Source organism: Apium graveolens, chromosome 6 (assembly GCF_009905375.1).
Source record: "Apium graveolens cultivar Ventura chromosome 6, ASM990537v1, whole genome shotgun sequence".
NCBI classification, from domain to species: domain Eukaryota; kingdom Viridiplantae; phylum Streptophyta; class Magnoliopsida; order Apiales; family Apiaceae; genus Apium; species Apium graveolens.
In genome coordinates, this window is record NC_133652.1 from 118,795,661 (window position 1) to 118,816,009 (window position 20,349).

Genomic DNA, 20,349 nt, shown 5'->3' on the forward strand with positions numbered 1-20,349 from the left:
AAGTTGTTTGTCCGTCAAGGAAGGATTGGTCTTTAAAGCTCGATGAAGCTGTTTGGGCTTATAGAACAGCATACAAGACTCCACTTGGAATGTCCCTGTTTCAACTTGTTTATGGTAAGGGATGTCATTTACCTGTGGAGCTTGAACATAAGGCTTATTGGGCGTTGAAGAAGTTGAACCTTGATCTAGATGCTGCTGGGAAGAAGCGAATGCTTCAGTTAAATGAACTTGATGAATTTCGACTCCAAGCGTACGAGAACAATAAAATATACAAGGAAAAAGTAAAAAGGTGGCACGACAGGAAGCTATATCCTAAGTCATTTGTGCCGGGGCAGCAAGTTCTTTTATTCAACTCTCGTCTCCGACTTTTTCCTGAAAAGTTAAAATCAAGGTGGTCTGGACCTTTTATTGTCAAAACTATGTTTCCACATGGAGCGGTGGAGATTTTTGAGAATGATCTGGGCCAAGCATTCAAGGTTAATGGTCAGCGTTTGAAGCATTACTATGGGGACACGGCAAACCGGGAAGTGGTTAGTGCCGTTTTATTGTCAACTTGAGCAAGGTACGCTATGTCAAGCTAATGACGTAAAAGAAGCGCTTTTTGGGAGGCAACCCAAGATTTGTTGTTATAGGAACCCTTAGGAATCAGTAACCTATCCAAAAATACAAAAAAATCAGAAAAAGGGCAAGAAATTTTTTTTTTCCAGTCACCATCTGGGTGCCCGCTCAGGATGCTGGGCGCCCGCTCAGCCCCCGAATTCCCGAAAAAAAAATTTAGCCTTATAAAATTCAAAAAAAATCAGAAAACAGAAAACTAAAAACACAACCCACTACCCACGAATCCTTTTCCCATAAAACCACGTTTTTAACCCTCAACCCCACTCCTAATCAAATTTTAACCCTAATATTTACCCTATATATACATACAACTATTCCATATACTCCCTCATACACTTTCAACCTTAAAACTCTCTCCCATATTCAAAAAACACAAATCTTAAACACTTTTTCTCAGTTTCAATGGCACCCAAGAGGTCCAGGACTATTGATAGCAGCAGCACTGTTCCTACTGCTGATTCTTCAAGGGGTATCGCTACGAGACCTCGTTTGTTTGATAGGGCTGATGAGGAGGAGTATACTAGGCTTCTGGATAAGCCGATTTTGAAGGATAGGGGATTTTTACCATCGGGGAGGGATGGTGAGTTGTTGCCGACCTGTGCCCATAAGAAATCGCGGAGCCACCCATTTTGAAAAGGGTTGGATTTCTTTTTGTGAGTCACCGGAGGCGGTTCCGATGAGCGTAGTTCGCGAGTTCTATGCGAACGCAAAGGCTGAAAAGAATGGGTTTTCTGTTGTGCGTGGGCTAACGGTGAATTATCATCCTGAGGCGATTCGCCGTATGATTGGGCAGCGACAGCGGAAGCCCACGGAGGAGAATTGGAATGAGAATCCTTCCGAGGAGTTTGATTTGGATTTGATTTGTGCTACTCTCTGTCAACCAGGCACGGTTTGGAAGTTCAAGACTGGGACTAATGAGTATCGTTCTTTTCCGGCGATTGCGATGAACAGGTATGCCCGTGCATGGAATGCCTTTATTTGTGGTAATATTCTGCCTACTTCACATGCACATGAGGTTACAGTTGAGCGAGCAAGGTTGTTATGGGGTATTTTGAATGAGGAGTATTATGTGGACCTTGGTGAGTTCATCTACCAAGGAATTCTGAAGTTTTTGAGGGGAGTGAAGCACATGAACATCCCTTATGCATCTACTGTCATGAAGCTATACCGAGCAATGGGAGTTCATTGGCCTTCTCACGAGCAGTTGCAGATGCCGGCCGCTCCTATTGATTCAGGGACTCTGAATGCGATGCAGGAGTGGACGGGTGGAGAGCCCGAGGAGCATGGGCTGGGTTATCATCTTCCAAGAGGATGTCCAGCAGCTGGTGCTACCATGGCTAGGTCGGGGCGTGATGAGGCAGGCTCTTCTAGAGCTCAGGAGGGTGCTGGGATGGCTGATGCCCAGTATAAGAGGCTGTCGAGGAGGATGGACGCTATATATGAGACGCAGAGTAGGTTTGCTCAGGAGCTCACCCTTGAACTTTGGACTGCTTTTAGAGGCCTTGGAGCTGACATCCAGTGGCCCATTTTTGGTGAGGACTCTGCTTATCTGCCTCCTGATACTCCACCCTCTGAGGGTGATGATGATGATTTCTCGGAGTAGGTATACCCTGAGTTCCGTTCTACTACCTTCACTGGGGACAGTGAATATTTTAAGTTTGGGGGTGGTAGTTAAGGAATATTTTTGTGTGTGTGTCATATAGTTGCATATTCATGATAGTTTAGTTCATATAATTGCATATTTTTGCCATATAGTTTTTTTATTTTATTTTATAGCTTTATTTATCATGTCAATAGCTCATGCATTTACCATGATCCCTTTTGCGTTGCTTTACCAATTGATTTGTGATATTGATGCGAGTGTAGTGATAGCGTTAGAGTGATGTTGAGTCGTGTAGGATGACATGCCTGCTAGAAACACTTGTAATTTCACTAAGTCTTAGAGTATACTTAAGGACTAGATTGTTGTCATGGTTTGATGGTTTTCAAGGTTAATCTATTGATTATGCTTAGAATTTATAATAGGTTCTTAATGATAAAAGGCATGAAAAGAAAACATTGGAGTAAAAATTGGAATTCATTGCTAATTATGGCTAGGCGTCAAATGGCTAGTAGCCAGCTCGTATTTTTATGCGAGTAGTCTAGGGTTGAGCAAGATGGAGCGAAACGCACTTGCTCAGAAATTTGAAATAAAAAAAAATAAAAATAAAAAGAGAAAAAAAATAAAAAAATAGAAAAAAAAAGAAAAAAAGAAGTATGTGTTTATGCCTAATTGACCACGAGTGGGCTCTTTGGTATTCGAGTTATTAAGTTCTTAGGGGACTTTGTGCCTAGTGACCTAAGGCTTTTATAGTCTAGGATCCGCTAACCTAACGCTCGCTAAATGGATGCCATTGTATAAGTCTTTTGTGGACCTCACTCATCGCATGGTCAAATAAGTATTGTTGTTGTGTTGAATAAAAAGCATGATTCCGCAATAAGCTCCAGTAATCTAGAAGTGTTTAAGTCATTTTGTGCGTAGAATTTATTCTTCGTACAATTATGTGATTGCCTTGAGGATAGTCGAGTTATGATAATTAATCTAGTTTCGAAGCATATCTGTTAAGCATCCGCACACACCACGTTTCTGGTTGTATGTTAGTTTGCATGATTTGATTGATCTTTATTCGCCTAATTGAATTTGTTAAGATGTCGTGAATTGGTTGGTTTGGTCGTAGTGAGGGGGATCGCTGCATTTCATGTAGATTGCATTCATGAATGTTTTTTTTTGAGTCTGTGACGCTTGAGAACAAGCATCGATTTAAGTTTGGGGGTGTGATAAGTGGCATTTTATACCACTTAGAATATCTTATAATGGCTTGAATTGATATCTTGAAATCAAGTATTTTGTGTATTTGATGCGTTTTTCTAGTATTTGTGCATTTCAGGGTATTACTTGCATTTGTGGGGAGATTTCATCAAGAATAAGCCTTAGTATATGTTTGGTATTGCAAGTGGAAAGATAGGAGCAGAATGCAGCAGAGAACGGGAGAAAAATAATTAATTTCTAAGAAAGGTGTTGGGCGCCCGCTCAGCCTGGCTGGGCGGCCGCTCAGGAAGCTGGGCGCCCGCTCAGGATTGCTGGGTGGCCGCTCAGGGGCGCGAATTAAAAATCTGATTTTATAGTTCTTGTTCTGCTGGACTTCTAACTTCTTAGATGGCTGGGTTTTGTGGGGCTTCTATATAAGTAGTTTTCAGAAAGGTTTCACGGGTGTTGAATCGTGGTATTAATCGAGGAGCAAGGAGATAAGGAAGAAGACCGTTTTAGCACACCGCAACGAAGAGGAAGCATGGTTTCTTGTGATTCTTTTATTCGTTGTAATAGTGGATGCTAGTTTTCTTTATTTTGAACCTATTTACTCTTGTGACGCACTCTGGTTTAATATAAGTAATTTTATTAATTATTCTTGTGTGTTTTATTATCATGTTTTCATATGAACCCATGGTGACGATGAGTTCAATCATGGGCTAATTGTGATCATAGGGTCGTAACGGATTTGCTATGGAATTCTTTAGTTAGTTGTTTAATACCTTAGAGTGTGATGATTGTATGATATCTAGTATTGGTTGTGCTTATTTGTCTTATGTTCGTTGCGAACATATAGGATAGGGTGTTAATCTCTTGTGAAGCAACGGTGGAGCTTGAGATTTAGAACTTGCCATGCTAGCGTAGGTTCATGTATGTGTATACATGATTAGTAGGTAACTCTAACCGTTTTACTTGTCCTGTGTAATCATAATGAATAACTTGTGCTTAAATCGTTATGTTGTCAAATTCTGTAGACATATAGGGTCTCAACATAATTGATGACTATTCAACTTCTATCTTAATTGTGGATGTTTGGTAGAATGGTATTGGTACAACGAAAGTTGGCTTTTATCAGTTTAGTGTTGTTCGATTAATATCATCACCGTTACATGCTAAGGGTAATAACAATAACTATTGAGGGAAGTAGTAATGAAGTTATGATCTCATGTGTGTTTAATATTGATAATTCAAGTGTCTGTTAAGTGTTTAATTTTCAAAGTTAATTCTAGTAAATAATTAGTGAATCAATTCTATGTGTTATTGTCTTAACATTGAGAAGTAATCATACATTGGTGAGTGAGTGTTAATTGAGCATAATTAGTCCGAGTCTCTGTGGGGATGAACTAGAAAGTATTCTATATTACTTGCGAACACGTATACTTGCGTGTATTATTAGCCCGTGTTTTCGGTCCTAACAAGTTTTTGGCTCTCAACTTCTTACCCTTCTCAATGTGCCTACGTACCCTTTATATAGGGATCAAGCCTGACGTAGTTTTTGTGAAACAAGAAATCTAATGGGCTTAGACTTCTTATTCCCAAGCCCGGTAGAAGCCCATCCAGAATCCATCTTCCGCTAGCTTTAGGAATGTCCAACTATGAGGCCCAACCGCGAAGGCCCAAGGCTCGTTCATAATCGCAGGACTTCACAGATATTGCATCTCCCTGCGCAAGGATAACACTCCGCTACAACTATCTCTCTTGATTTACGGATGCAGGTAAAGCCACGGTTCATCCCAAATATCGGACGCATCTCTGTCCCCCGAATAGATAATAGGCAGGTGATCCCAAGCTCTTGGGTGCAAAGTGCAGGATGACTCCAAAGTTCTCCAACGAGGACACCCGTTAAATACAAGAACAGAGCTCCCAAAGCACACACCAAAGTTAACCCCGCATCCCCAATGAGGACACCCGTTGCATACATGAGGAGGCCTTCAATCATCAGGCATACCCCTGAAAGCCTTCAAGTTTTTCACGGACATCCCCCTCCTTGACCGTCTCAAGGAGGGAATTCTTCAAAGAGTACCTACAACATATACGTTAGTAAAAATAGCCATCCATTGCTCCTTTCCATGCATACTTTTGTCCTGAGGTCACCATTGAGAGTATATTGACCAAACACAGGACGCGTCCTAAGACCCTGGGCGCATCCTCACCTTTATGAAGCATGTATTGTTTCCTCAACAACTGCCTCTCACAGCATTCCACAGTGACAGGACGCGTCCTAAGCAGGACAGGTGCGTCCTCCATCTTCTATTACCAAAAAACCACAATTGCAAGATACTTTCACCATGGTGGACGCGTCCACACTGCCTAGGCGTGTTCTTCCCTAATCATGTACCTTCAAGCTTTCTAATCATAAAGCCATCCTTCACAAAACACACCCTCAAAGTCGGGCACATCCTATATGCCTCGATGCGTCCTCATCTTCTACAACGCAATACCGAGTTTGACAGTAATTAGTCCGCGTTTGACCGGCGTCAATCAAATACCAAATTTTGGGTATAACGTAAACAATTAATTTAAAATAAAAAAAAATAAAATGACCATATAATTTAAAACGGAAAGAGTATTTTTATTGACAAGATTCGACGATACTCGTTTCAGTGCTGAATTTTGCAATCTTCTAATGTACCTTTCTTAAATTAACTTAAAATATTTTTCTTAAAAATGAAGTCAATGGGGCCCAGAATTCGAGCAGGGGAATCGTCCAGCAAAAGAAAAAGCTCTTCGTAAATGGTGAAGTGGCAGATCAAAAGAGTTATTGGAGGGTATCGTCCAATTCTGCTGGTGCTAGCTTAGATTTATTATGATCTCGGGTTAATTATGCAGTAATTAAGGAATAATTATTCTGGTTGGTAGAACATTCTCAAGTTTCTCCAACAAGGTGAGGTTCTTTAACATACTTATCTTCAACTTCATTTGGAATTCTATTTTTTGGTTCCCTTTTGGATTACTTATATAAATACTTATTAATTAGTTAGCCTGTAGGTTTGTGTAATCAGTTTAAATTTTTGCCCAAATCTAGAACAAACAGAATTAAGTCTGATGAATGGTGATTACAGTTGAGATGTATTATTTTTATTTTGTTTGCTTATGTATGCAAGAGCATCAGGTCGCTAGTACTCATGTGACAACCTATTGGAGTTACGGGGTTGACGAAGAGCTGTCAAAGATGGTATGGTGGAGAGATAAGATAAAAAAATTAATATATGTATTGATTTGGCAAAATTTGACAATAATTTGGACAAATTCTGTCGGAGATGCTAAAATATATCTGTTTGTATGCATGTAATTATATGTATGCATTGCCTAATCAGAACTTGCTGATATTAATTACATAAAAGGAATGCTCTTTATAAGTTTAAATGTGAATGTGTTCTTTCGCCTAAACCTTCACTAATCCGCTGCAAACTAATTAAGTTTATAGATACCATTCTTTAGATTAACATTGGAAGGTTTTTAAGGTGTTTGTTATGTAACTAGGTGCCACGGTATATAGCATGGGCAGTTTTTTTGGTGATCGGTGAGATTCCCCTCTGGCCCTCTCCCTTTTATGTGTTTGCATTCTATCGCATGTTTTTAAGCTTTTTGTTATTCTATGTCTAACACTTCATTTATTTTATTTTTTCTTAATTTTTTGGTAAAACATTATATCCTCTCTTACAGACCTCTGTGCTGCCACTAGCTTGAGTTGTGTTTAATTGAAGCAAGAGTAAGCAGAAAGCGTAATGTAACTTTTTTTTAATACCCATTTGTTCTACAAATCAAAATTTATTCGTAAAAATATAAGGCAACTCCTGTTAGGAGTTGTCCCACATCGTTTGTGGGAGGGGCAGTTTGCTAGAATATAAGCAGCCAGATAACTCCAATTAGTATGAGGCCTTTTGAGAGGTGCCCAAAAACAAACCCGTGCGGGCTCAGCCCAAAACGGACAATATCATACTAATGGGAAGTTAGGCCTGCTCAGCAAGTCCAACAGGGTAGCTGTTAACACTATCAGGAACAACCCCTCCTTGAAAGTATTGTCAGTCATCAACATCTTTATGGCCTAGTTTTGGAGTACAGGCGACTCCAACGATGCATGCCACAGTGATATCATTCATATCGTAATTGCCCTCGTGTGTGAAAGGTGCACAAACAATATTGTTATTGTGCCAATCGAATAGCCAGCTTGGGCGGCCGAGAGGGTTGGTTGTCAAAGTAGACAGCTTCCATTTTCTTTCCATCTTCGGGACCTCTATAATGGCCACAAAGAAATCATAATCTACATTGAAGTTTTGAATATTAAACGGATTTGGATCGTTAAAATCCGGTTTATCAACAATCAGAGGGATGTAAATCACATCCTCGTGCGCTTGTATAATGTGCGTGGGGCGAATTGAACTGTTAAGTAAAACGAGGAACCCGTCGTACTCAGAAGAAAAGTAGAGTTCAACATCCATATACTTGCCACTAAAACCGAGGCAGGAAATTTTTCTTATGGCTTGACGATTTGACACGTACAAATCTCGAAACCAAATAGATATGTATACTCTGGCAGTCTGGATCTAGCCACTGACTTGATTGTCAGCAATGTATAAATCGAGAGTGCATCTCATCCTTGCCCAATGTAGTTTAAAGAATACTGCGTAAAGATCAACTAAGCTGTCAAAGATGCTTTGACTTTCCAGGTAAGGCGTGCTTCTTACCATGTTTTCGCATTATCATAATCTTATTTGCTTCGTACAAGAAGCTGTTAGCTCTGGTTATTGCTGAAGCTTTTGCTTGTTGAACATCATCAACAGCATCTGGATTTTTTGTTTTCTTCACTCTTTTCTGCAATTCCTGTGAAGAAATGCAGCAATTTTTGCTGGGTAAATAAAACATCATAATATACAAATTACTAAAGTAATTTATTTCCTTTACCTCTGTTTTCGCTGTAAATTCATTCTCGTACAGAGAATTATATCTCTTCTTGCACCTATGAATTTTTAAATTAATAATGACAGTTAATCTCCATCAAAAAATATTTAGCCAAAAAAAAAACTCCATCATAAATAAAAGTTGTCTGAACCATTTGTATTACTATTAAGAAAGATAATCAGTGTTCAATTTCATCAATAAGAATCATTGAACATAAATATCACTAATCACATACATTTGACGTAGAAAAAGTTAGAAGAACAAGTTATATCAGGCAAATTAGCAATGAAAGAAGTCTGTCACATGCTCTGAGCGTAAGTCTTCCTCGCCTATAGCCGGGGCCACCCCTTACCACCTGTAAGGTCTTTTACTTTAACTGAATTAACATACTCAACGTCCAAGTTCCGATACTCATCTAGTTCAGTTTCCTAGAAAGTTACAAATCAAGAAGTTTGTTGGGCTTTACTGAGCAAGCCTAACTCCACATTAGTATGATATTGTCCGCTTTGGGCTGAGCCCGCACGGGTTTATTTTTGGGTCACTCCCAAAAGGTCTCATACTGATTGGAGTTGTCTGACTGCTTATATTCTAGCAAACTGGCCCTCCCACAAACGATGTGGGACAACCATTTGGTGCTTTGAGTGTAAGGACCTATGAAATAGAAATGGAATATATTTTACCTCGCTCACTTGAAGAGGCAAGAACTTTACTCCCTCAAAGACCACAGACTTGTCCTGCTACTGAACGAAGAAATGAAACAGCTATTTCAGAACTTACTGCTGGTGCATCTCAAGTGACAACGTCAACAGCCGCGCAGACTCAATGCATTGATCATGTTCATGCTCCAAGATACAAGATTGTAGACTGGGTCTACTATGCCAAAGTCATCCACGGAATCGATACATACACTAGGAACGATGCAATGTGCAAAATTTTAAATGGATAGGTATTTTTGGTTATTTGGTGTTGTTGGTAGGTGGAATGTGATAACTCAGGTCTGTATGAAAGAACAATTATTTTGGAGTTGGACAAAAATCATAGACAATCAATGTGGTTATTTTATGAGTAAATCGCACTTTGCACCCCTAAGAAATTTTCATTTTCGCACTTTGGTCCCAAATTATTAATTTGAACAGAATGCATCCCTCAGCTATTAATTTTAATTCAATATGCACCCTTTTGACTAATTGGCGTGAATATTTAACAGTCAACGGTTAGACAGAGGGTTAATTCTGTAATTTTACTAAATATATAATTAAAATAAAAGAGAAATGAAATATGTCCCCTCAATTGTTCTTTTTTCATTTCCCCCCTTTTCTTCTAAACCCCTAACCCGTCGACGATTGGAAACCCTAAAAATACAACGATTGGATCACGAAATTGACACAACATGCGAGGACGATTAAGGATAGTTGATGGAGATAATACGACTTGGGCGAAAGTTCCTGCTGAATATTGGGTGAAAGTGTTGGAGGAAGGTGAAGAAGTTCCGGTGATCGAAGAACCCAAACTGGCGAATGGGTCTGACATACCTGATTATTCTTCTGAGGGTACATTTCTATGACCTGGATTATATTTCAAGTATAGTTTATTTTGATTTTGCATGCATGAGTTAGTATTTGTTTATATGTGTAGTTGCCTCTGTGATATATATATAATGTGTGGAAGTACTTTGTGGTCCCGTTTGTGTCTCCATTAGGAATATAGATATTTTAGTCAATAAACAAATATTTGATACTCTGTTTGTTTGTCGTATTTTAAAAATTGTTTGATCTGTAAGTTTATTGAAGGATATATATATTTAAATTTTACAGCTTTTCCAAAGTATTTTTCAATTAAAGTGCACCATGGTGGAGAATTTGACGAGGGTCCGAATGCGTACATTGGTGGTGAAATGAGTTATTTTGACATGTGTTCAGAAAAGGATTTTAATTTATATGACTTGGAGTCCATGATGACAGAGCTAGGCCTAGTCATAGGTGAATACTGTGTGTGGTTTTGCTTGTCAGACAGTGAATTACTGAAAGGATTGCTTCCAGTTGTTACAACTGTAGATGTGGAAGCACTGAGTGATTTTATTTGTTATAGTAGATGTTTGAATTTGTACACCACTGATTCAGTTATTAATTTTGGGGGAGATTTGTATGATTTCTCATTCACTCAGTTGGAAGAGGATGACAGAGTAGAGAGAATTGAGGATATTAGGGAGGAATGTGAATATAGAGAGAAGGATAGGGTTGAGGACTGTGAAAATGGAGAGGAAGGCAAAGAGGATGATAAGCTTAGTTTTGAAGGGGATAGTTCAAATGTCGATTCCAGTGATAGCGAGGTAGACATACTACCAAAGAAGAAGAAAAGAATTCCTCCTCCTTACAGGACCAGAAGAAAAGGAAGATATTCAATGTTGAGGGTAAGTATTTGTGTTTGAAAGTTTAAGCTTTTTCTGATAAGATTGTTTTTTTCTGACCTTTTTCTGTTCATCATTTATTAGGGATTATTCAAAAATACTGAAGAAACCCCAGTAATCTTGGAAGACAGTGGTCCTGATGCTAGTCAGCCTAGTCAAGAAGAAGTTGTACCTGATAAAGGAAAGAGGCAAGCACATGCTAAGAAAGCTAAGGCGAGGAAGAGAGTTAAGGGTATTTGTAAAGAAGTAAGACAAGATGAGCAGGGTGATCCACTTGAAGAAGATGGGCAAGGTGATCCAATTGTAGGTGATCCAATTCAAGAGGTAGAGCTAGCTGATGATTCCAAGTTTGAAAAGGTAGCTGATGATTCTAGTTCAGAGGGCAGCTACAATAGTTCTGATGAAAGAATGGCCATATCTAGCTGTGATGAAGAGGAGTTCCAGTTTCCAGAATTCAATGAAATGACAGATATGGGTACTCCTTGGTTTAAACTTGGAATGCTATTTAGTAGTGGCACCATTTTCAGAGCAGCAGTTCGAAAGCATGCTATTGTTCAACAAAGGCCTATAAGACTGAAGAAGAATTTGGCAAACAAAATAAAATGGATTTGCAGTGGGGGTTGTGAATGGAAATGCTATGGGATAAAACAGCAAAGGTCAGAGTCCATTCAAATCAAAACATTTCTTGGTCAACACACCTGCAATCCAACATGGGAACAAAAGTGTGTTAATTCTACATGGATAGCTGCTGAGTATGAGGATGAAATCAGAATGAACACCACATGGCCAACACAAGCATTTCATTCTAGAGTTGTCAATGACTTAAAGTGTAAAATCTCCTTAGCTATGATTTACAGAGCATTGAAAAAAGCAAAAGACAACATTCTTGGGAAGCATGAAATGGAGTATGCCAAGGTATTTGCATATGCTAATGAGATAAAGAAGCAGATGCCTACCTCAACTGTGAAAATAATGTTTGAGCAAGCTGAACCAGGAGTGACTAATATGAGGTTCAAGAGGTTTTATGTATGCCTTGGCCCCTTGAAAGAAGGATTTCTTGATGGTTGCAGGCCCTTGATAGGTTTAGATGGATGCCATCTAAAAGGTCCCCTTGGTGGTATACTACTAACAGCAGTTGCAACTGATCCCAATGATGGGATGTATCCCCTTGCTTGGGCACAAGTGGAGGCTGAAAACAATGACTCTTGGGAATGGTTTATTAGGCTGCTGAAAGATGATTTAAGAATGGAGAATGAAGGATCTTATACCTTCATTTCAGAGAGGCAGAAAGGCCTTGTCAATGCACTTGAATCCCAAGTACCTGCAGCTGAGCATCGCTTTTGTGTGATGCACCTGTACAAGAATTTATGGAAGGAGCACAAGGGTATTGGTGTGAGAAGGTTATTATGGAGTGCAGCTAAATCCACTACAGATTATCACTACAACATGAATATGGGTGCACTGAAAAAGGTAAGACTTCTACATTTAATTCACAATGTATATCAATTATGTAAATCATTTTATGTTCTTGACATCAACTGTGACTATAATATCAGCTTGCACCAAGGGCATATGACTGGTTGGCTGCTAAGCCAAAGTCCCAATGGACCAGGTCAGCCTTCAGAGAAGTATGCAAAAGTGACATGTTTGTCAATAATAATTGTGAGGTGTTCAACCATGCTAGTAACAAGTTCAGAGATATGAGCATAGTGACAATGATGAAGTCAATTCAAATTACTTGCATGGAAAGAATCTGTAAAAGGCTCACCGGAATGGAGCAGAAAGATACAGTTTTCTGCAACAAACCTCTTAAAAAGCTATAGAGGTAATTTCAACACTTTTCATTCCATATTTTGACTGCTATTTTTCTGCTAGGTAATTTAATATTTGTAAAATTTGTAGGTCAATGGAAATGGCTGCTAGGGCAAGACCATCTTGGAATGGTGGGAGTAAATATCTAGTAACTATGACTGAAGGAGGCCATCAAATAGTTTGTGACCTACAAAACCGTACTTGTGCCTGTAGGAAATGGCAATTGACAGGTATTGCCTGTTTTCATGCATGTGCTTGTATTTTTTTCCAAAAACAAAGTCCCTTAGATTACATGCATGAGTGCCACAAGAAAGAGTGGTATTTGAGAGTGTACAGTCATATACTTGAACCTTTAAATGGAGAAGAATTCTGGGAGGAAACAAATGAGACACCTATATTACCTCCACTGCCAAGAATTGCTCCAGGAAGGCCTAAGAAAAAAAGGGACAAAACTAATGACATTATCCAAACAAGAATAAATGATCTAACTATGTTAAAGAGGACTGGTACTTCAGTTCAATGCACTTGGTGTGGAGCATGGGGACACAACACTAGGACATGCCAGACAAAGGTAAAATTTTCCATTTCTTCTACATTTATCTCCTTGTTTTCTGTTAATGAAAATTAACCACCTTTACTGCTACATTTGTCACTTCATTCATGTGTAGAAAATTGACCAAGAAAAGAGACAGCAAGAAGAAGGAGCTATACCACCTGAAGAAACTTCTAAACCATGGACTTGCACCAACTGCAATCAAGTAGGACATAATAAAAGAACTTGCTCAGTGAAGGTAAATCACAGTCTATCACTACTATTATAATGGAGTATTATAATGAAAATTATGTGACAATTATATGGATTACCTTGATGCAGAAATGTAATACTAAACCATTTGCAAAAAAGGGAAAATCTGATAACCAACTTGGGACAAAGACCAAATCTGAAGTGAAAGAGAAAGTCCAACCATCAAAGGTCAACAAAAGTCCACTGAAGAAAGCTTTGAGGTCCAATGTTGTTGTTGCTGCTACTTCAACTCATGGTGGTATAATCAGGCCTTTCAAGCCACCCAGTCAGAAGAAGGGACTAAATTGGAATGGTGTTGATCCAGTTGAGGGACAAAAGTTTACATCTCTCAAAAACTTGGAAGCAACTAGGTTTAATATGCAGAAGCAGATGGGGAAGAAGAAAGTTTGACATGGTTATTTCAACCAACTTATGTTTTATTATTAGTATGGATGATAATCTTTGGCTGGACAATACACTTATCCATATTGTTATTTTGGTAGTAGTTATTGGTACCAAAACCTTATTTTGTTAGTACTATTTGCTACTATTTGCTACCGGTCATTTTGTGAATTAATGAAACTGCACTTTGGTATCTACTTTCATTTTGCATACACACGAATTGATTCACTGCAACCACCAACTACTACAACATTCAATCACAACCAACAACAATTATATTCAATGATGTTACAATTTTATTCAAACTCATAAACTCATACAATTGCAATTACTACATCACCAGTACATCATTCAGACAATACGTAACTTAACAAAATAAAAAACCAAGTGAACAACAACAATAATAACGTTTTACTACAACTCCTTCTTTTTGTTTTTGCCTCCTCCCAAACAGCTCTTTCATTCATTGCACTGCATTCATCCATCGGGGTACTAATCATTTCTGTTTGCCAGATATTTTTAAGCTCCGCTTCAAGCCCATTAATCCTCCGTATTAGGCCTGGGATAATTACACGAACTCTATCGCACATCGGAGGGTCAATCCAATTGAAAAAACTGCATTTTCTATATGGGCAAGCCAGAAATCGACGACCCGCATTTGCTGCTGTCCATGCGGTTTGCTGCACAGACCAGGCACCACAATAGCACTTGGCAGCCATTAAAATGAAGAGGTAGAAGAACGAAAATGGAAGAAGGAAGAAGAGGATGTATATGAGTGTTTATATAATACCCCCTGTATATATCATAGACTTTATAGCCGTTTACAAATTTTAGTTCATTATTACCCTTGGTTGACTAACGTTGACTGTTAACAGTTAACGGTAGTTAGCCCAAAGGGTGCATGTTGAATTAAAATTAATAGCTGAGGGATGCATTCTGTTCAAATTAATAATTTGGGACCAAAGTGCGAAAGTAAAAATTTCTGAGGGGTGCAAAGTGCGATTTACTCGTTATTTTAATTTACAAGTTCATGAGGACATGGTAACTTACAGTTGTCTTTTATTGGTTATGATCCTTTTACAGTCATTTTATTACTCAGGCACACATGCCACCACCAAGGCTTCAATCTCAGACAAGGAGAAGGAAGGTATCTGCTATTCTTTGTTAGTAATTGAGCTTTGGATGTCTCCCGAGTCAGAGTATGTCGCTTAAATACGGTTTATCTTGGTTTACGTAATTTTACGTTGTTGGTTTGCAGTCGTAGGGTTTATCCAATGCGCACCTGAAGAGTAGGTGTTTTGGGTTACCTAAAAAAATAGAGGGACGGAAATAGAAAATTAACAATAATTTGTTTATCAGCTTCTATTAACACACAGTCAAAATCCTGAAGCAAAAAGTCCATTGATAAAAGAATTAATTTTTTAATCTGCTACTATTATTAGCACGAGGAATAATTTGTTTAAGTATGTTATTTGGCTTCTATTGATTTAGAAATGTACATTCTCAATCATAATTTAATTGCAACGTGTCAGCAATCTGGCAAGCTTAATTTCTTCACTGATACGAGGAAGAAAGCTGCTAAATGCCAATTGTTACCAATTACATCATGTATTTTAGGGTTTTTTTTACAAAGTTTTGCTGATTGCAAAGACATGCTAGTTTTCAGAGTTTTGTGCAGACGAGATCTCCAATCTTTTGTAGCAAAAATGGTTGGAGGGTAAACAGATAGTAGGTTGTAGACTCACTCAGAAAGTCAGAAATTACGGATCGAAGAAGAGCTTGGACAGAAGGATTTGTTTCTTCCTTAATTTGGTCACCACCTTGGCCTGGAAACATAGGCAAACCAAATATACCAAATAATAGTGTAACATGGTTACATGCATGAACATCTGTTTTGCAGAATATACAAGTATAACACAATGATACAGAAAGCAAATGCAATACTTTTTCGGACCATAAAAAAATTCTAAAAAATTTCCTCAATGTTAAATCATCTGTCCAAAACAAGATTACACTGCTGGGAAACTAAGAGAGCAGAAAAAAAACGTCTAAATTTGGTTACAGGCCACTTCACCAACAATTAACTCAAAAGAACACAAACCAAACAACTTTGATTGTTTTGTACATTCTCATTCCTAGGGTACATCTTGAAAACGAAAAAGAAAACAGGTCTTGAAACAACTAATATATGTTTCAAAACTTTTGAAGATTTCGTAGCTCACTGGTATTATATAGCTGCCTAGACCTATAAAGGTTAAAAGCAATTAAAAACGCTTTAAACTTTTTTTCAACTCACTTGGGTATATTAACACAGAATCTACACAAAGACCGCCTTTGGTGTGCGTGCAATCAATCTGGGTCATCGAAAACTTGACCTTTGTTAGTACAGCAGAATTTTCTACGACAAAATCTCCCCCATGATACAAAATCCAACTTCCAGGCTCCCGCAGATAGCACTGAGATGTAGCATGCTGACCATCTGATGTGGCAAGCTGGAACTTTACAGGTTTAATATCCCAACCATGGACATGTTCAGAATTGCAAACTTGTCGACAGAATCTTTTAGTACGCTTCCCTAGATGCAACCTGAAGAACAAGCTATAGCTTCCTACCGGGAAAGGGAACTCGACTTCTCCATTAACCTCGAACCACCACGTTTGCTGGAGATAAGCAATTGACTCAAATCTACATGAAAGTGAAAAGCTTCAAAATTAAAAGATTTAAAAAGATGTACCGATGCAAAAATAATTTAATAATAACAATAATAATCTACTCAACCTGAGGAATTTGTATTAAAGCAGAAAACATAAAAGTTAAAACTTGTTAAGAATAAGTCAGGACAATAGTATACTGTAATTATTTTAAGTAAGGGAAAATCAAAAAGTTTCGGTGCTTTTATCAATATGCAATGGCGTGAGTTTGCATCCATATTCAAAATGGGCTGCTACATAAGATGGTCTTTAAGAACCAATATTCCATGCAAACACAGCCTCCAATTCTACATTTCAATTAAGACTGGTAATAGAAGTATCAAGGCTCAGTAGCATAAAGAGAACGGTGTTGACAAAATTATAATAATAATAATCTCCGGAGTCTGGATATCCAAGAGCTAAAACAAACACATGAGAATCATGTCATGATGCATTTAGAATTCTACCGTGGCATGTTCGGGAACTCGGATTCATTTAAAATTGTACAAAATACATGTTTGGATAACCAAAAGAATTTGAATTTGATTCAATTCCATTATTCCAATACTTTCAAATAATATAAGCATATATTTGAAAATTTGAAATGACAACTCAACTCATGTCATTTGAAGTAAATTTCCAGTTCCCAAACACATTCTTATGTCATTGCAAGAATATAACCTACCAGAGTGGATTTTGTGTAGAGAGTGGAGACGTGTGTGAAAGTATTTAAAATCCTGCAATTGACGATAAGAAAAATAAAGAGTACAATAATATTCAAAGTGTACACAAACAATCAGTATACAATACACAAAAATATAGCATATAGGATCCCAAGGTTGTCGTCACCCGTCAGATAAACGAAGATATTTCAGTTTCTGTACAGAGGGGGCCATGCATAGGGTAACTTCCCAACACCCCGATTTTTAATCTCTCTCCGTGTCTGTCTCTGTCACCCACAAGCACAAACACACACCAGCAAGCAAGCAAAAAAACAAACAAACATATTTAGACTTGAACGGTCACAAAACTTAGAGGTTTGGGGCGGTTGTTCAATACTCATAAATGAGAATTGAATTGTGAAGACAAAATACCTATGAAGGAATGCAACAACAGAATTAACCTAACCCCAATGGTTTAGTCATTTTGGTTACATAGTCCAATAATAAACCTCATTAATAAGACAAACACATGAGAGTTTATGATGTATCCATCTGGTACTAAAGACTGACAGACAACCAGCTTCCATCACAAGCTATAGTATTCTGTGACAAATCACGGATCAATCAAATGTAGGAGAACATATTTTTACTTAATTTGGAGCAATAAATGTCTCGAACACCTGGATTCGATCAGCAAAATCCAAAAAAATACCAAGTAAATAACACACACCATTTTCCACTAATTCAAAAACAAAAAGCATAACATAAAATTGCCTCCAATATTCTCACCTAGACTCCCCTGAAGGTATCCTATTCCAGTATCTCCTATCCTCGATCCCCGTAATCGCCAACCCATATGAAGATATCAACAAACAAGTCTTTCCTGACCTCTTTTCTAACCAAGCTTCCTGCACACAAGCCAAATCACCCTGATCAGCAAAACTTATCTAAAATAATACCTTTCCAAAAAGAAAATTTATACACATGTATTTTCTAAATTTAGCTTCAATAACACATACTAGTTTCCAATTATCACCAGGCCAGTACATGTAATAAACCACCTCAAAAACCAATCACATATGATTCTTGCAAATCGATTTCAAACATATACACAAACATAAAGCTTAAATCTTTACCATTAGCAAAATCAAGAAAAACCAAGATCAATAAGTCTATCTACTTACAAAGCATTAAAAATTAAAAAACTAATCATATATGATTATTAAAAATCAATTTATACCATATTAAAAAGCTTCATTCTTTAGTATTCACAAATTAAACAAAAAACCCAGATCAATAAGCCTACTTACAAAAGCATCAAAAAAAACTAACCATATGTAATTCTTGAAAATTCATTTATAACATATAAAAAAAGCTTCTTTCTTTAGTATTCACAAATTAAACAAAAAACCCAGATCAATATAAACTAAACTACAAAGGGTGATCAAAAATGACAAAAAGATCAAACCTTGGTGGCTCCATCAAAAAAATTACGCCTGCAAAGCCGAGAATAAATCTCCTTTTTACACAAATTGGAAGGAAAATTATCAAACAATTTCTCAATAAGTGCTTCATAATTCAAAGGAAGCTTAGATTCCCAAACAAAATCAGCAAAAGAAGCACCACGAAACGCCCTATTAAGAAGAGCAACTTTACAGATCTCTTGTGGGTCCATGTACTCAAGAACTGAGGCCACGCAACTCTCCGGCAAGTCGCCGAGACTTGTTCCCGGCGAAACACACGCATCTGGGTGTCCAAGAATTGAAGAAAAAATAGTGCCCATGAAGAAAAAAATGTGAAAAATCAAGACTTTAATGGTGGGCTTTGAGGAGAAAATGGAGATGGGTAGAGAGAGAAAGTGGGGAAAAGTGAAGAGGAGAGAGAGTAAAAAAAGAGGATTGGCGTGTGAGATTTGTCATGAAAACACCCGCGTACAAACAAGAATATTTTGATACTGTGGATGTTTTCATTCATAACACAATATTGCATTAATGTTTGGATAATTGGAAGTTTTGTTGACTAATTTGCCCTTTGAGTGATTGAACTAATGGTGGTTAGTGAGCTAATTTGGTGACGTGGCATCATGGTTGGGGTTGATTTTTGGGGGTATATTTGAAAAGTGGAAATTTAGAGCACTAATTAAGTTGGATAATGGTGGGGGAAGTTTGGATTAATAGAGGTGATCCAACCACCCAAAATATTTAAGTAAAGAATCTCTTGGCAATCTTCTATTTCCTTTTTAATCTCCATATCTCTATTATCTTTATTATGATCTTAAAATGGTTTTATAATTTTATTAATATAGGGGTGATTGCTTTTATTGCTGTAATATGATTCATAAAAGATATGCTATTTGTCAATCTTACTACTTCTAAATTATAAAAAAAAGATGCTAGGTACCGATTTCGTTTCTAAAATATTTTCTATGTTTAATCTTGTCGATTGGTAACTTTCCCCTAATAATATAGATCTCACGGCGTGTATATATGTATACATACATTCGAAAAATATTGTTATTTTTATTTTAAATAATTCAAAAAAAAAATTTGAAAGATAAATCTAATAATAAAATCGGTAACATGACGAGATATTTTTATATTTATAATGATAGTGTAAAATATTACTACCTCCGTTTTTCTAATTTCTTTAAATTTATTTTTCATTGTTCGGGACGAATCTTAAAACTTATATAAAGTATAGTTATATTTCACCTTTCTTTTTTAAAAAAAAACTAAATATTGAATTTTAATTAAAATAATATTTAAAAAAAATAATTTATAAAATTATATTATATAAAAAAATTAAAATACTTGTCGAATCATCTCTCAAATATAAAAAATTGAGAGACAGAAGTAGTACTCCCTCTGTCCAAACCATTTTTTTACACTTTCCTTTTTGGATATCTTATCCAATTTTTTAAATTTCAAAATTTACCAAAAATAATAAATGAGTTCTATCATTTTTTTCACTTTTTTTCATTTTCACAATATTTTTACTCCACTATTTCTTTTTTATATATTAAAAATCACTCTCACCGGCTTCACTTACTTTTATTTCTATTTTTTACTATTTTATACATATATTTTAACATTCATGCCCAAATCAAATGTAAACTAAAGGCGGAAACGAAGAAGTATAACTTCAGCACGCAGAATCGAATACTGTAACTGATTAGAAGTTTGCATTGTAATCGGTCTTTCTAATGTGTATCTAAGGGCACACAT

The 20,349-nt window shown here is 37.1% G+C and overlaps 1 protein-coding gene across 1 annotated transcript; it reads right to left on the reverse strand.

Moving 5' to 3' along the window:
* Positions 1-15,826: 15,826 nt before the first annotated feature.
* Positions 15,827-19,062, reverse strand: LOC141666761 (F-box protein PP2-A12-like). Its single transcript, XM_074472936.1, has 3 exons — positions 18,594-19,062; positions 17,915-18,033; positions 15,827-16,458 (listed from the first exon to the last, which is right to left on the reverse strand). The coding sequence occupies exons 1-3, from the start codon at positions 18,906-18,908 to the stop codon at positions 16,038-16,040; spliced, it is 855 nt and encodes a 284-aa protein (XP_074329037.1). The 5' UTR covers positions 18,909-19,062; the 3' UTR covers positions 15,827-16,037.
* Positions 19,063-20,349: the final 1,287 nt, after the last annotated feature.

Bases quoted from the DNA above. Each gene is read 5' to 3' on its own strand.
- LOC141666761 (XM_074472936.1), bottom strand. From the start codon at position 18,908: ATGGGCACTATTTTTTCTTCAATTCTTGGACACCCAGATGCGTGTGTT. The intron at 18,034-18,593 runs GTTTGATCTTTT...GCTTGTGTGCAG, and splicing joins TTTTTGATGGAGCCACCAAG to GAAGCTTGGTTAGAAAAGAG. The intron at 16,459-17,914 runs GTGAGAATATTG...ACTTTCATGTAG, and splicing joins ATACCTTCAGGGGAGTCTAG to ATTTGAGTCAATTGCTTATC.